Source organism: Loxodonta africana, chromosome X (assembly GCF_030014295.1).
Source record: "Loxodonta africana isolate mLoxAfr1 chromosome X, mLoxAfr1.hap2, whole genome shotgun sequence".
NCBI classification, from domain to species: Eukaryota; Metazoa; Chordata; class Mammalia; order Proboscidea; family Elephantidae; genus Loxodonta; species Loxodonta africana.
The window spans coordinates 18,019,186-18,037,587 of NC_087369.1; the positions used below are offsets into that span (position 1 = coordinate 18,019,186).

At 40.0% G+C, this 18,402-nt stretch overlaps 1 protein-coding gene across 1 annotated transcript; it reads right to left on the reverse strand.

The window, feature by feature from the left end:
• Positions 1-16,427: 16,427 nt before the first annotated feature.
• On the reverse strand, positions 16,428-18,191 carry LOC100661740 (sperm-associated microtubule inner protein 4-like). The gene has a single exon (XM_064277570.1). It carries the CDS (start codon positions 18,189-18,191, stop codon positions 16,428-16,430), a length of 1,764 nt encoding a protein of 587 aa, XP_064133640.1.
• Between the last annotated feature and the right edge of the window lie 211 nt (positions 18,192-18,402).

Here is an 18,402-nt window from a genome sequence, read left to right on the forward strand (position 1 = left end):
CAGGAACCATTCCCGAAGCCAACTCTTCAGACATGGATTGGACTGGACAATGGATTGGAGAGGGATGCTGGTGAGGAGTGAGCTTCTTGAATCAGGTGGACACTTGAGACTATGTTGGCATCTCCTGCCTGGAGGGGAGATGAAAGGGTGGAGGGGGTTAGAAGCTGGCGAAATGGACATGAAAAGAGAGGGTAGAGGGAGAGAGCAGACTGTCTCATTAGGGGGAGAGTAATTGGGAGTGTGTAGCAAGGTGTATATGGGTTTCTGTGTGAGAGACTGACTTGATTTGTAAGCTTTCACTTAAAGCACAATAAAATTTTTTAAAAAAAAATGTCCTGAGACACATCTGTACACCAATGTCCATTGCAGCACTATTCACAATCATCAAAAGGTGGGAACATCCAAAACGGCCATCAACAGAAGAATGGATAAACAAAATGTGTTACATACACACAATGGAATACTACTCAGCCATAAAGACAGATGAAGTCCCTATGCATGCCACAACATGGATGAACCTTGAAAATATCATGTTGTGTGAAATTAGTCTCAAAAGGATAAATACTGTATGATTTCACTTACATGAAACAAGCAAATGTACAGAAAAACCAAAGATTATGAGCAGTTACCAGGGGTGGGAGCGAGGGAGAAAGGGGGTGTTTTTGCTTAGAAGCCATTGAGATTATATTAATAATGGTCGAATAATTTTGAATGTAATCAATGTCACTGAAGCGTCTATGTAGATATTATTGAATTGATATGTTTTATTGTGTATTTTTTCACCACAATAAAAAATTATATATCCTAAAACAACTGGGTAAATTGTTTATGTGAATAAAAGATGGGAAAGAATAAAAAATATACTTCTCTGCAGGATGGTCCCTCTTAAGTTTGATTTCTACAGTGTTCTATACGTTTATTCCATTGTGGTCCCAGAAAGAAACACATAGAGAAGAAATCCTGAAAAGTAATTGAATAATAATTACCTGTGTTTGTGTTTATAAGGAGAAGGAGTCTCCAATTGAAAATAAAAACTTGTAGAAGAGAATTCAGCCTCAGAAAAGGAGTTCCTCAGAGGTTATCTAATCCACCATATTATGCCATCTAAGGCGTGGACTTCTGGTTGTCCCCTAATATCCATTCCCCCCTTCTAATAACTCCAGATTTTTAGTTGGGCACATGGCCACCAAGTAAAGATTATATCTCCCAGCCTCCTATTCAGCTAGATTGGCCATGTGACTAAATTCTGGCCAATGAGCTGTAAATGTAAGCATCATGTGATTTCATCTGAGGACCTTTCTTGAGAGATAGCAAGAGCTGGTCAATTGTCCCTTCTCCTTCCACCCCCATTCTGCCTTCATCCTGCTGCTTGACATGTTGATGAGATGGCTCTAGCCATTGAGAACTAATTTTCTCACATACGCAAATACCCTAGTGGTATCCACATTTTTTTTTTTTTTACCATTCTTCTCTCTTGTCATTTCAATATGACTTTTGATGCCTGGATAACTGGAGCATCAGAAGATGTGTCGAGAATATAGCTAACATAATAACTTACTAATAATTTAAAAATAATAATAAAGAGGAATCAGAAACATGACTTTGATCCTGGCTTTGCATATTATTTTGGAAGCTGGGAAAAATGAGAGGCCTCCAAGGCATTAGAAATCACTGTAACCCCCTGTGCCACATGAATGAACAAGTGAATAAGCAACAAATTAACCCCAAAAGGTTTACTGACCTTTGTATTCCAACAAAAATTATAGCTTTAAGGATGAAAGAAGACTCAAACATTTTTTTGTTTGTTTTTATGAAGGAATTTTTACGGTCATATATGTTTTATAAAGGAAAAAGACCCAAAAATGACTATTCTTGAGATTGCCTTTTGTGGAAACCATCTTATAACAGTAGCAGACACGTGTGGCCCCACAATCTGAAGGTTAATCATGCTATGTCAGGTCTTTCTAGACATAGCTCAATTCTGGAAGGTCAAGATCTGACTTCAGATAATGACAAATGTGAGACAATGACATTCTTCATCTGATGGAGATCTTGTTTTGATACAGAAAAGCCAACTTAGCAAAAGTCTGCCCACAAACTTAGCTATCAGGACACTGGTTGTTCCCTGATGAGTTATAATAGGGGTCTTCCACTTTGAGATGACACATCATTTTACAACCCCTAGCAAGTCTTCCTGCGATTTTGTTTCACACATTGCTAACAAACCTGATCCTCCTAGACAATTGGTAATTTCTCCCAAACAGTGTTCTCAGCCTTGGCTGTACATTAGAATCTCTGGGGAGCTTTAAAGAAGACACAATCCGAGACCAACTTAGTCAGGATCTCTTGAGGGTTGGCCCAAGGCACTAGCGTTTTCCAAAATCATTCTGGGTGACTGTATGTGTAGCAGGGGTTGAGATCCAAAGGAGCCCCACTCAGCCTGTGTCACTTGCTTGAATTAAAATATACTGAAAAGGCATCACGCCTTCCCTTCCCCCAGACATACTACGTTTAGATTTTTCGCTCTCACATTTTCAAGCCTGCTTCATTTTAGAGAAAGGTATCAAGGAAAATATTTCCTGGAGAATGGAATTTCAAATTCCCATGGAATCCAGATTTTCTGGAGTCACGGGGGCTGGATGAATCCCCCAAACTATTGCCCTGACATAATCTTTAAATCTTAGACTAAAAAGATCCCCTGAAGTCTTCTTTGAACCAAACAATTAAAAAAAAATTTTTAATAGGTTAGCTTAATTACTAAAGAATGCCTGCCTTGAGCATTGTACTCTTTTAAAAACTATTTATATGGGAGCAAATTGGCAACAGCAACTCAAAAGGCTAAATAGGAAACTTAGGCAGCAGTGAGTTTATATTAATGGGGGAGGAACAATTGAGAAAAGAAGGGTAAGAATGGTTGCACGACTTCAAGGATGCAATCAATGTCACTGAATTGTGCATGTAGAAATGGTTGAATCGGTATATACTCTGCTGTGTGTAGTCTCAGCAACACCAAAAAATATATATAAATTTAAAGAAGAAAAATACTTTCCCCAAATATTTCCCTTTTTATGGTTTTGTGGTTTGTGCTGCAATCTTCTCTAAGTAAGACCCGATTTATCCTTGTCAGGAGAGAGGAGAGGTGAAAACAAAGTAAAGGAGCAACTGACTCTTGGCCCTGACTGGAGATAAATCCTTCTGTCTGGTCAATTCTGACCCATGGCGATCCCACGTGTTACAGCACAGAACTGCTCCATGGGGTTTTCTTGGATATGATCCTACAGGAGCAGATTATCTGGCCTTTCTTCTATAATGCTGCTGGGTGGGTTTGAACTGCCAACCTTTAGGTTAGTAAAACCAAACCCAAACCCACTGCCCTTGAGTACAAATGGTTTACACCATCCAGCGGCCTGACTGAAAATGGAGGGAACTAACTAATCAATTCTCCTCCTCCACTTGCCCCCACCTCCTCCATCTCCAAACATCCTCAGCCTCAGGTTGAGAGGGCAAGCCTGTTGGTATTTCCAGAACCACTTCCATAGGGCTGCATCTGTCATCTTGCTCTGCTCCATAAAATCTCACTGGAACATGGAAGGCAAAGAAACGCTAATGTTGATCGCACCGTTCCCTCATTCCCACTCACTGGGAGCTTGCTGTTGGAAGTGGTCTCTTTCATCCTAAGCATCAAAGCGAGGTGGGGGTGGAAGGATGCTAGATGTTCAAACCCAAACTCATTGCCCCCGAGTAGATTCCAGCTCATAGCAAACCCATAGGACAGAGGAGAACTGCCGCATAGGGTTTCCGAGGACGTAATCTTTACAGAGGCAGACTGTCACATCTTTCTCCCACAGAGCAACTAATGGGTTCAAACCTCGGACATTTCAGTTAGCAGCCGAGCACTTTAACAACTGCACCACCAGGGCTCCTTGTTACATATTCAAGCAGCTTCATTACTGATTGTTGGGTAACCCCAACCCAGTGCCATCTAGTTCTGTGTAAACTTCTAATCCTGGTGCACCCAGAAATTATGAAAATAATTTGATTCAAATCCCAGATGTGCTTCTCCATTTCTTTGCTACATGAAGACAAAAACTGGAAAGCGATCAGTCATAAAAGACATAACAGTGCATAACAAATTTAAAAAGTCACACAGGAGTATCTGTTAAGTCATATAAAATTGATTAATCTGATTTTAATGCTTTTCCTTCTCTCCAATGTAATCATGAATCTGAGGTTTACAGTAATTCTCAGAGCAAGAATAATTTCCATACTCAAAATGACATACTTGACATGTTGGAAATGTTTAGGCTATTAAGCGATTAACTAAATGAGCCCCATTTGCTTTTTAAATTGTGTAATGTAAAGTGAATATTACTTTCAGATACTTAAATAAAATACATAAAAAACCGAACATAATTTACAGGCAACTTTTGATTAACCCCACCCAGTGCCGTCGAGTGTAGAACTGAACTTTCGATTATCTAAACAAACAAAAAAAAACCAAACCCATTGCCATCGAGTCAATTCCAACTTATAGTGATCCTGTAGGACACTATGCCTCATAGGGTTTCCAAGGAGAGGTTCTATGCTTGGAAAAGATAATCTGAATAAATGGAGATTTAGAACATGTTTCTGGAAGAAGGCAAGACAAATGTCAATTCTTCCAAAGATAATATATAAATATAATGTCATTACCATCAGCATAATGGAAATTTTTTAAAGGACAATATGTTTTTAAAGCTCCTGTGGAAGAATAAATGTAAGAAAATAAAGCCAAATTAAAGAAAAATAGCGAGGGGAAATTTACCGTTCCAGATATTAAATCTTACGGTAAAACCTATTGCATAGTATCTGCATGTTGTTGTTGTTAGGTGCCGTCAAGTCGATTCCGACTCATAGCGACCCTTTGTACAACAGAAAGAAACACTGCCTGGTTCCGCACCATCCTCACAATCTTTGCTATGTTTGAGCCCATTGTTGCAGCCACTGTGTCGGTTGATCTCATTGAGGGACTTCCTCTTTTTCACTGACCCTCTATTCTATCTACCAAGCATGATGTCCTTCTCCAGGGACTGGCCCCTCCTGATAACATGTCCAAAGTATGTGAGATAAAGTCTTGCCATCCTCACTTCTAATGAGCATTCTGTCTGTACTTCCTTCAAGACAGATTTGTTCGTTCTTCTGGCAGTTCGTGGCATATCCAATATTCTTCCCCAACACCATAATTCAAAGGCATCAATTCTTCTCCTGTCTTCCTTATTCATTGCCCAGCTTTTGCATGCATATGAGGCCATTGAAAACACCATGGCTTTTAGTCAGGTGCACCTCAGTCCTCAAGGAGACGTCTTTGCTTTTGAACACTTTAGAGATCTTTTGCAGCAGCTTTGCCCAATGCAGTGGCTCATTTGAGTTCTTGACTGCTGTTTCCAAGGGCATTGACTGTGGAACCATGCAAAATAAAGCCCTTGACAACTTCAATCTTTTCTCCGTTTATCATGATGTTGCTCATTGGTCCAGTTGTGAGGAGTTTTGTTTTTCTTTATGTTGAAGTGCAATCCGTACTGAAGGCTGTGGTCTTTGACCTTCATCAGTAAGTGCTTCAAGTCCACTTCACTTTCAGCAAGAAAGGTGTGTAATCTGCATATGGCAGATTGTTCATGAGTCTTCCTCCAATCCTTATGCTACGTTCCTCTTCATATAATCCAGTTTCTCAGATTATTTGCTCAGCATACAGATTGAAATCAATATGGTGAAAGGATACAACTCTGACACACACCTTTCCTAACTTTAAACATGCAATATCACCTTGTTCTGTTTGAATGACTACCTCTTGATCTATGTATAGGTTCCTCATGAGCACAATTAAGTGCTCTGGAACTCCAGTTCTTCATAATGTTATCCATAATTTGTTATGATCCACACAGTCAAATGCCTTTGCACAGTCAATAAAACACAGGTAAACATCTTTCTGGTATTCTCTGCTTTCAGCCAAAATCCATCCGACATCAGCAATGATATCCTTTGTTCCATGTCCTCTTCTGAATCTGGCTTGAATTTCTGACAGTTCCCTGTCGACGCACTGCTGCAACCACTTTTGAATTATCTTTAGCAAAATTTTACTCGTGTGTGATATAAATGATATTTTTTGCTAATTTTCACATTCTATTTTTTTTATTGGATCACCTTTCTTTGGAGTGGGTACAAATACGGATCTCTTCCAGTCAGTTGGCCAAATAGCTGTCTTCCAAATTTCTTGGCATTGTTGAGTATTTTCTCTGAAGAATCCTTCAATATTACAACTCAAGGCTGAAATTTTTTTCTTCAGTTTTTTCAGCTTGAGAAATGCCAAGTGTGTTCTTCCCTTTTGGTTTTCTATCTTCAGGTCTTTGCACATGTCATTATAATACTTTGTCTTCCCTAGCCACCTTTTGAAATCTTCTTTTTAGCTCTTTTACTTCATCATTTCTTCCTTTCACTTTAGCTACTCTACATTCAAGAGCAAATTTCAGAATCTCTTCTGACATTCATTCTTATGCAGGAGCTATGATGATGACGATGGAAAAACTCAGTATCATCAGTCAGAACTAGGCCAGGGGCCAACTGTGGAACAGACCATCAGTTGGCTCATATGCAAGTTGAAGTTGAAGAAAATTAGAACAAGTCCACGAGAGCCAAAGTACGACCTTGAGTATATCCCACCTGAATTTAGAGACCATCTCAAGAATACATCATAGTATCTACATAAAAAAAAAAAAAAACTAGTGCCATCGAGTCGTTTCCGACTCTTGGCGACCACACATAGGAAGAGACAAATAGATGGTAGAGCAACCAAATGGAGAATTCACAAGTAGATTCAAATAAATATGGAAACTTAATATACAACAGGGGTGATAATTTCAGTTTATTTTTAAATAAGTTGTGTTAGCATAAATGGTTTTCCATCTGGGAAAAAAAATGCTCTAACTCTACCTCACACCATATTTTTTTTTAAATTCCAGATGAGGATTACAGTTTTAAGTGTAAAAATAAAGCAAAAATATTAGAAGAAAAATCAAAAGAGTAAATGGATAACCTTAGAGTGTGAGAATTCTTCCTAAGCAAGACTCTAGCCTTAATAAAAGCTATCATTATGTATCACCTAGATTAATTGTTCTGTCAGATCCACTCAGGTTCCTCTATAATACACTCTCCAAGCTAGGGTCATTTTTAGGAAACAAAACCTATGCAGTTGGACATGGTGGACCTGCTATAGTTATGTTGCCTTTTTTCATCATTAAAATTGCTTATTTTTTTCCTCTTCTCTTTTTTTGTTCGGGTGAACCAGCTTTAGCTCTTTGTTGAGTTTCTTATATCATACCTTTATTTTCTATTTCATTCATTTTTATTATCACCTTCGTTGATACTTTTTTAAAAAGTTTTACTGCTATCTTTGAATGTTTGGCTCATATATCTAAGCTTTTCTTCTTTCCCAATGTAAGCATTTAAGATTAAAAATTTCCTTTAATGCACTGCTTAACCTGCTTCCTGCAAGACTGGATATGCAGTATTCTCATTATTATTACGTCATAGTTCTATCTTGGTTTCTTTTTTACCCATGATTATTTACACGTGTTTTTTGGCTAATATCCAAACATGACATTCCAAAGACAGTTTTTATTGAAGTATTACATCCAAATACGGGGAAGCAGCGACTGTTTTCGGAGCCTGGAGCCAGAGTCCCAGTCAGGAAACCTTGGCGCCGGGCTTTGGAGTGGGTGCAGGGGAGCTGAGCACCACATCCTGTGATGGTGCAAACACGGGGCACAGCCCCAGCCCCCTGAACTGACCTCGGGGGAAGCCCAGCCAGTGCACACAGGCGGCGCAGTGACGCGGCTAACAGGAGGAGAAGTCACCGGGAGGCAGCGACTGTTTTTGGAGCCAGAAGTGCAGCATCCCAGCCAGGGAACCTTGACGCTGGGCTGTGGACTGGGAGCGGAAGAACTAACGGCGGCTTCTGAGACAGCGCAAGCACGGGACGCGGGCCTGACCATTGGAGACAATCTCTACCCAGCCAGCGCACACAGGCGACGTGCCCCTCGGGAATCTCAGATAAAACAGTCATCCCAAGCAAGATAAGTAACTTTGTCTATATTCCGGGGTGCTACTGTCTCCTGTTTTTCTGAACCCTTCCCTCCCCTTCCCAGGTGGCTTCATTAACATTGGAATTTCCTGAGCCAGAGGGAGAACTGCTCCGCAGTTTTTCTTTTCCTTTTTTTTGGTCTTTTCCTAACCCATTCTTCCCGCCTGAGAGAAGCAACCACAAAAAACCCAGGGACCAAAACTCCTTCCCTAATTGGACTAAAAACACAGAACCAGCTCCAGCCAAGCATATGTGACCCACAGTCTTGGGCTTTCATCCCTACAGGGAACAAGGTGGCTGTTATAATGCAAAAGCATTTCTGATAGGGATCTGACTGCATTTGTTTTAGCGGATTTACTGGAAAGACAAGTTTCCCAGGTCTGAAATCTCTGCGTATTCAACAGAGCCCTCACTGGCCCACAACAGGGAACTGAAGGCTGAAGCTCCCCCCAGACCACCTAGCCTCCTGCCTTAGGGGGCTAAGGAGGGTGACACCTACCAATCTGTAGAGGTACTTGCATTGGGGGCCTAAGGTAAAGCTGCAGAGCCCACCCACCAAGGTGCTTTAGGAATAGAGACACACCTACCTCACTGACACTTGGGGGAAGCCTGTCAGCATCCTGCCCCCCATGGAGTGTGAATCCCAGCTACAACTAGAATCTGGTGCACACAACTATCACCACTACTTCTCAAGGTGGAGAGGTGACACTGTGCATCACACACTTGATGACCCCAAATCAGTTTCTACTCAAGAATAGTGAATGGACTCAGGCATATATATCTGGTAACAGCCCAAACCAGCTGGTAATAGGTCATAAGTGAGTCAAGGGCTACAACAATCAAGACAGCGCAATCTAGTAGCCCATCCATGTATATTGAAAGAAAACAAAACAAGATAAGACTCAGTGAGCAAATAGAGAATAAGTCACTACAATATCTTAGTGATGGCTCGGAGACAGCAGTCGATATCAAACCACATAAAGAAGCGGACCATGACTGCTTCTACAACCCCCCAAACAAAAGAATCAAAATCTTTCCCAAATGAAAGATACAATCCTGGAATTATCAGATACAGAATATAAAAAACTAATTCACAGAATGCTTCAGGACATCAGGGATGACCTCAGAAATGAAATAAGGCAAACTACAGAAAAAGCCAAGGAACACACTGATAAAACTGTTGAAGAGCTCAAAAAGATTATTCAAGAACATAGTGGAAAAATTAATAAGTTGCAAGAATCCATAGAGAGACAGCACTCAGAAATCCAAAAGATTAACAATAAAATTACAGAATTAGACAATGCAATAGAAAGTCAGAGGAGCAGACTCGAGCAATTAGAATGTAGACTGGGACTTCTGGAGGACCAGGGAATTAACACCAACATAGCTGAAAAAAAATCACATAAAAGAATTAAAAAAAAATGAAGAAACCCTAAGAATCATGTGGGACTCTATCAAGAAGGATAACTTGCGCATGATTGGAGTCCCAGAACAGGGAGGGATAACAGAAAACACAGAGAGAATAGTTGAAGATCTCTTGGCAGAAAACTTCCCTGACATCATGAAAGACGAAAGGATATCTATCCAAGATGCTCATCGAACCCCATGTAAGACTGATCCAAAAAGACAAATACCAAGACATATTATCATCAAACTTGCCAAAACCAAAGATAAAGAGAAAATTTTAAAAGCAGCCAGGGAGAAAAGAAAGGTCTCCTTCAAGGGAGAATCAATAAGAATAAGTTCAGACTACTCAGCAGAAACCATGCAGGCAAGAAGGCAATGGGATGACATATACAGAGCACTGAAGGAGAAAAATTGCCAGCCAAGGATCATATATCCAACAAAACTCTCTCTGAAATATGAAGGCGAAATTAAGATATTTACAGATAAACACAAACTTAGAGAATTTGCAAAAACCAAACCAAAGCTACAAGAAATACTAAAGGAAATTGTTTGGTCAGAAAACCAATAATATCAGATACCAGCACAACACAAGGTCACAGAACAGAACATCCTGATATCAACTCAAATAGGGAAATCACAAAAACAAATTAAGATTAATTTTAAAAAAACCCTCAAAACAGGGAATCATTGAAGTCAATATGTAAAAATCACAATAATCAAAAAGAGGGACTAAATACAGGTGGCATAGAACTGCCATATGGAGAGGGATACAAGGCGATATAGGACAATACAAGTTAGGTTTCTACTTAGAAAAATAGGGGTAAATATTAAGGTAACCACAAAGAGGTATAACAACTCCATAACTCAAAATAAAAACCAAGAAAAAAGTAACGACTCGGCAAACATAAAGTCAAATACTATGAAAATGAGGAACACACAGTTTACAAAGAAAAACGTCTCAGCACAAAAAAGCTAAGTGGAAAAATGAAATTGCCAACAACACACATAAAAAGGCATCAAAATGACAACACTAAACACACACTTATCTATAATTACGCTGAATGTAAATGGACTAAACGCACCAATAAAGAGACAGAGAGTCTCAGACTGGATAAAGAAACACGATCCGTCTATATGCTGCCTACAAGAGACACACCTTAGACTTAGAGACACAAACAAACTAAAACTCAAAGGATGGAAAAAAATATATCAAGCAAACAATAAGTAAAAAAGAGCAGGAGTAGCAATATTAATTTCTGACAAAATAGACTTTAGACTTAAATCCACCACAAAGGATAAAGAAGGACACTATATAATGATAAAAGGGACAATTGACCAGGAAGATATAACCATATTAAATATTTATGCACCCAATGACAGGGCTGCAAGATACATAAATCAAATTTTAACAGAACTGAAAAGTGAGATAGACACCTCCACAATTATAGTAGGAGACTTCAACACACCACTTTCGGAGAAGGACAGGACATCCAGTAAGAAGCTCAATAGAGACACGGAAGACCTATTTACAACAATCAACCAACTTGACCTCATTGACTTATACAGAACTCTCCACCCAACTGCTGCAAAGTATACTTTTTTTCCTAGCGCACATGGAACATTCTCTAGAATAGACCACATATTAGGTCATAAAACAAACCTTTGCAGAGTCCAAAACATCGAAATAGTACAAAGCATCTTCTCAGACCACAAGGCAATAAAACTAGAAATCGATAACAGAAAAACTAGGGAAAAGAAATCAAATACTTGGAAAATGAACAATACCCTCCTGAAAAAAGACTGGGTTATAGAAGACATCAAGGAGGGAATAAGGAAATTCATAGAAAGCAACGAGAATGAAAATACTTCCTATCAAAACCTCTGGGACACAGCAAAAGCAGTGCTCAGAGGCCAATTTATATCGATAAATGCACACATACAAAAAGAAGAAAGAGCCAAAATCAGAGAACTGTCCCTACAACTTGAACAAATAGAAAGTGAGCAACAAAAGAATCCATCAGGCACCAGAAGAAAACAAATAATAAAAATTAGAGCTGAACTAAATGAATTAGAGAACAGAAAAACAATCGAAAGAATTAACAAAGCCAAAAGCTGGTTCTTTGAAAAAATTAACAACATTGATAAACCATTGGCCAGACAGACTAAAGAAATACAGGAAAGGAAACAAATAACCCAAATAAGAAACGAGATGGGCCATATCACAACAGACCCAACTGAAATTAAAAGAATCACATCAGATTATTGTGAAAAATTGTACTCTAACAAATTTGCAAACCTAGAAGAAATGGATGAATTCCTGGAAAAACACTACCTACCTAAACTAACACAATCAGAAGTAGAACAACTAAATAGACCCATAACAAAAAAAAAGATTGAAACGACAATCAAAAAACTCCCAACAAAAAAATGCCCTGGCCCGGACGGCTTCACTGCAGAGTTCTACCAAACTTTCAGAGAAGAGTTAACACCACTACTACTAAAGGTATTTCAAAGCATAGAAAATGACGGAATACTACCTAATTCATTCTATGAAGCCACCATTTCCCTGATACCGAAACCAGGTAAATGTCTTTACATTACAAAAAAAGAAAATTACAGACCTATATCCCTCATGAACATTGATGCAAAAATCTTCAACAAAATTCTAGCCAATAGAATTCAACAACATATCAAAAAAATAATCCACCATGACCAAGTGGGTTTATGCAAGGCTGGTTTAATATTAGAAAAACCATTAATGTAATCCACCATATAAACAAAACAAAACACAGAAACCACATGATCTTATCAATTGATGCAGAAAAGGCATCTGACAAAGTCCAACACCCATTTATGATAAAAACTCTCACCAAATTAGGAATTGAAGGAAAATTCCTCAACATAATAAAGGGCATCTATGCAAAGCCAACAGCCAATATCACTCTAAATGGAGAGAACCTGAAAGCATTTCCCTTGAGAACGGGAACCAGACAAGGATGCCCTTTATCACCGCTCTTATTCAACATCATACTTGAAGTCCTAGCCAGGGCAATTAGGCTAGACAAAGAAATAAAGGGCATCCGGATTGGCAAGGAGGAAGTAAAATTATCTCTATTTGCAGATAACATGATCTTATACACAGAAAACCCTAAGGAATCCTCCAGAAAACTACTGAAACTAATAGAAGAGTTTGGCAGAGTCTCAGGTTAGTTATAAGATAAACATACAAAAATCACTTGGATTCCTCTACATCAACAAAAAGAACATCGAAGAGGAAATAACCAAATCAATACCATTCACAGTAGCCCCCAAGAAGATAAAATACTTAGGAATAAATCTTACCAAAGATGTAAAAGGCCTATACAAATAAAACTACAAAGTACTACTACAAGAAACTAAAAAGGACCTACTTAAGTGGAAAAACATACCTTGCTCATGGATAGGAAGACTTAACATAGTAAAAATGTCTATTCTACCAAAAGCCATCTATACATACAATGCACTTCCGATCCAAATTCCAATGTCATTTTTTAATGTGATGGAGAAACAAATCACCAAGTTCATATGGAAGGGAAAGAAAAAAGTGGGAGGCTTCCCTCTACCTGATTTCGGAAGCTATTATACAGCCACAGTAGTCAAAACAGCCTGGTACTGGTACAACAACAGGCACATAGACCAATGGAACAGAATTGAGAACCCAGATATAAATCCATCCACATATGAGCAGCTGATATTTGACAAAGGCCCAGTGACAGTTAATTGGGGAAAAGATAGTCTTTTTAACAAATGGTGCTGGCATAACTGGATATCCATTTGCAAAAGAATGAAACAGGACCCATACCTCACACCAGGCACAAAAACTAACTCCAAGTGGATCAAAGACCTAAACATAAAGACTAAAACGATAAAGATCATGGAAGAAAAAATAGGGACAACCTTAGGAGCCCTAATACAGGGCATAAACAGAATACAAAACATTACCAAAAATGATGAAGAGAAACCAGATGACTGGGAGCTCCTAAAAATCAAACACCTATGCTCATCTAAAGACTTCACCAAAAGAGTAAAAAGACCACCTACAGACTGGGAAAGAATATTCAGCTATGACATCTCAGACCAGCACCTGATCTCTAAAATCTACATGATTCTGTCAAAACTCAACCACAAAAAGACAAACAACCCAATCAAGAAGTGGGCAAAGGATATGAACACGCACTTCACAAAAGAAGATATTCAGGCAGCTAACAGATACATGAGAAAATGCTCTCGATCATTAGCCATTAGAGAAATGCAAATTAAAACTATGATGAGATTCCATCTCACTCCAACAAGGCTGGCATTAATCCAAAAAACACAAAATAATAAATGCTGGAGAGGCTGCGGAGAGACTGGAACTCTTATACACTGCTGGTGGGAATGTAAAATGGTACAACCACTTTGAAAATCTATCTGGCGTTATCTTAAACAGTTAGAAATAGAACTACCATACAACCCAGAAATCCCACTCCTCGGAATATACCCTAGAGAAATAAGAGCCTTCACACAAACAGATATATGCACACCCATGTTTATTGCAGCTCTGTTTACAGTAGCAAAAAGCTGGAAGCAACCAAGATGTCCGTCAACGGATGAATGGGTAAATAAATTGTGGTATATTCACACAATGGAATACTACGCATCGATAAAGAACAGTGACGAATCTCTGAAACATTTCATAACATGGAGGAATCTGGAAGGCATTATGCTGAGCGAAATGAGTCAGTTGCAAAAGGACAAATATTGTATAAGACCACTATTATAAGATCTTGAGAAATAGAAAAAACGGAGAAGAACACATACTTTTGTGGTTACGAGGGGGGGAGGGAGGGATTGTGGGAGAGGGTTATTTACTGATTAGTTAGTAGATAAGAACTACTTTAGGTGAAGGGAAGGACAATACTCAATACACGGAAGGTCAGCTCAACTGGACTGGACCAAAAGAAAGAAGTTTCCGGCACAAACTGAATGCTTCAAAGGTCAGCGGAGCAAGGGTGGGGGTTTGGGGACCATGGTTTAAGGAGATTTCTAAGTCAATTGGCAAAATATTTCTATTATGAAAACATTCTGCATCCCACTTTGAAATGTGGTGTCTGGGGTCTTAAATGCTAATAAGCGGCCATCTAAGATGCATCAATTGGTCTCAACCCACCTGGATCAAAGGAGAATGAAGAACACCAAGGTCACACGATAACTATGAGCCCAAGAGACAGAAAGGGCCACATGAACCAGAGACCTACATCATCCTGAGACCAGAAGAACTAGTTGGTGCCTGGCCACAACCGATGACTGCCCTGACAGGGAGCACGACAGAGAACCCCTGAGGGAGCAGGAGATTAGTGGGATGCAGACCCCAAATTCTCACAAAAAGACCAGACTCAATGGTCTGACTGAGACTAGAGGAATCCTGGCGGTCATGGTCCCCAAACCTTCTGTTGGCCCAGGACAGGGACCATTCCCGAAGACAACTCATCAGACATGGAAGGGACTAGACGGTGGGTAGGAGAGAGATGCTGATGAAGAGTGAGCTATTTGTATCAGGTGGACACTTGAGACTGTGCTGGCATCTCCTGTCTGGAGGGGGGATGGGAGGGTAGAGAGGGTTGGAAGCTGGCAAAATTGTCACGAAAGGAGAGACTGGAAGGGCTGACTCATTAGGGGAGAGCAAGTGGGAGTATGGAGTAAGAAGCTTATATGTGAAAGACTGACTTGATTTGTAAACGTTCACTTGAAGCTCAATAAAAGTTAAAAAGAAAAAAAAAGATGAATTTGGCTTTAGAATAACTGATATTAAACCATCCTTTCCTGCAAAGATTAGAACTCACCAGTTACTAGTTAAAGCCATTGCTAGATCTTCACAGTAAACTTGTTTTATCTGCCTTAAGGAAATGGTTGTCACTCTTCTCTATCAGAAGGTTAAAGGGAAGGAAACACATCCACCTTGTTGCTCTTGTACTGTGCGCATACAGAGCATTTTCTAATTAGTTTGTATAGTCGCCCATCCTTCAGTTAACTGGGCATTTGAGTTTATCTTTTCCACCTAGTGTTATTTTGTGCAAACATTTACCTTTATAAAGGGACAGTGTTCACATATTTTATTAAGGTACTGTAAACCAAAAAACCAAACCCGTTGTCGTTGAGTCGATTCCGACTCACAGTGACCCTATAGGACAGAGTAGAACTGCCCCATATGGTTTCCAAGGAGCGCCTGGTGGATTCGAACTGCCAACCTTTTGGTTAGCAGCCGTAGCTCTTAACCACTACGCTACCAGGGTTTCCAAGGTACTATAGTTTGTATAAACAAAAAAAACCAAACCGCTTGCCACTGAGTCAATTCCGACTCATCGTGACCCTACAGGACAGAGTAGAACTGTCCCATAGAGTTTCCAAGGAGCACCTGGTGGATTTGAACTACTGACCTTTTGATTAGCAGCTGCAGCACTTAACCACTACGCCACCAGGGCTTCCAATGGTTTGTATAGGCATCTGATAATTATTGGGTATTTTATTTTTTTCACATTTTCATCTTTGCAAAACAATGATGATGTAGGCTTTGTTGTACAAATTGCATTTCACAATTTTGGAAAACGTCCTTGAAGTATAATTTGAAAAGGAAATTTTAAAAAAACTATACATTTTATAGTTCTAATATTTTATTGCCAAATTGTTAAATTTTTCAAGAAGTCAGAACATCACCTTTTCTGGATTCTTCTGACCAGATCCTAACTTCAGTTCCTGAAAACATCCACTTCATTAACCAGGACATTATGGCTTATCTTGAAAACAGAACCAGCAACAAGAAGGAAATTCTGTTACATTTTTTTCTTTTCTTGCAAGAGGATGGGTATTGAAGGGATGCATGAAAATCTCAGTTGTAGAAATAATAGGAATCATGGCCATAGAGTTGGTGTTTCATCCCTGAATGCTCCTTATCCCTGAAGCCTTTATGGTCATCTAGAATTAATTTATGGAAACGTTTTCGTACAGCGGATTTCGAAGAAGAGTTCTTAAGGCCCAGCAGGTTGGTCTGAGGTTTGGCCACTCCAGTTCTAGGAATCCAACCCAGAACAGGTCTTCTTTCTTCATTGTTTTCCATGTTCAAGGCCAACTGATGTTCTTCTGGTTTACCGAAAAACTGTTCTAAAGTGAAGGCTTCAGTGCCTTGTTTATTTTGTAAAGTACTAGGCCTACTAGGACGAGTAGGATCTTGACACACAGTATACTGGTCAGATTTAAAATATTCATAGTGAATGTAATTGTTTGCTTTAGGATAAGGTATAGGTTGGGGTTTTAATGCTAGCTGTCTCCAGTACAAATCCTCTGTCTTTTTACTATCTGTGACTTTTGGAAATGGTTTCATGTCATAAATGTCAGTCAAATCTTTTGTTGGGTAACGAGATGGAAGTGCATACTTAGATAGCAAGCTTTGTTCTTCCTTAATCTTCTCTTCAATGCCCTGGTTTTCATGGGTGACGTTGGCCCATGTGTTATCATTAAGTGCCCTCATTTCTTCAGAACTGGGTATAAAGGTGTGAAAAGTACACAAAATTACAGGGGTACAATCTGGACAGGAAGGTGGTTTTTCCTGGACAGTAGCCTCCAGAGGACTTTGGTCATGAATCAGTCGGGCAATTCTTCCTTCCAAGGGTCTGACAGGTTTTAAGACAGGACTGAGTTTTTCTTGAGGCTCTGGGTCAAATCCTATCTGTCCAGTTATGTCACCTACCTCCTTTTCATAGTCATTGGCCAGTTCGGGAGGATTCATGGGCCCCAGACCTGTAAAATCATGAGTGTACGAAGTGATCCAGTGGGACCTCTCAAGATTTCTTTGTATGTTGGCTTCTTTTAGAGAGTTAATAGGATCCCACGAATTTAAAGAAGTGTTAGGAGCGAAGGATTTAGGAGGTTTCGGGTAGAACACTGGCTTATTTTTCTCAACACATTTGGGAAAATTGTAATACACACCCTGACCAGGCCAAGTCGAGGTTTTCTTCTTTGAATCGGAGGGAAAATCAACCAGTTCATGTCTATAAGGATTACCTCTTGCCTTCAAAATTGTTGTATCGTAAGCCTTCGTTGGCACAGTTGGGGGAAATGGCTGTTGGCTGCGTGCTTTAATGCCAGCGTAGAGCTCCTTGGGTGATGTGAAGGTCGGGAACTTGGCACAGCCAGAGATGTGGGTGTTGTGGGGGTGTTCAACAAGATACGGGCAGCAGATTTCTTCTACTGTAGGATTAGGTGGTTTGGGACTCAAAGAATCGTTTCCATAGATGTCACTTCCTTTGTTCTGCGTCAAATAATAGAATTGTTCAACAGGAAGCTTTCTTTGCCAGGTTTCTCCACCAAATCCGTAGTGCTGGTGTCCTTTACCCATGACACGAGGAGGTTCGCTTTTTGGCCTGTGTTCCGCGGGGAGTGAGGTTGGTGTCATCCCACAATATTCCCTATCGGCACCCCAGGAAAGTCTGCGTTGTTGGAATGACTCCCTTAATTCTTGATACCTGTCATCTGAGGCAGTTGGGCGAGCAGGTGTTTGCAGTGGAGTGTGTACTTCCTGAGAGCAAAAGGTGTCTGACAGATCATCCCCTTCAAGCTCGCTGCAACAGCAGGACCTGCCATGAATTACCTCCATGCTTCTTGACTAAAATGGCACCGATCTGGGACATTAGTCCGGAAGCGACAAGTGACCTCGCCTCCCCTTCCCCTCCCTGGAGATGATGGGCCTCCGCGGGGCGTGGAATTTGGCCAACAACCGCACCTGCGGCCCCGGGCAGCTTGCTGGCAGGTGCGGGGAGAGACAGAGAAGAAGCGCAGACAGGCTGGGGGTGGGGTTCAGGGTGCCT

What these genes read in the sequence shown, in the direction of transcription:
- LOC100661740 (XM_064277570.1), bottom strand. Translation starts at nt 18,191, where the DNA reads ATGGAGGTAATTCATGGCAGGTCCTGCTGTTGCAGCGAGCTTGAAGGG.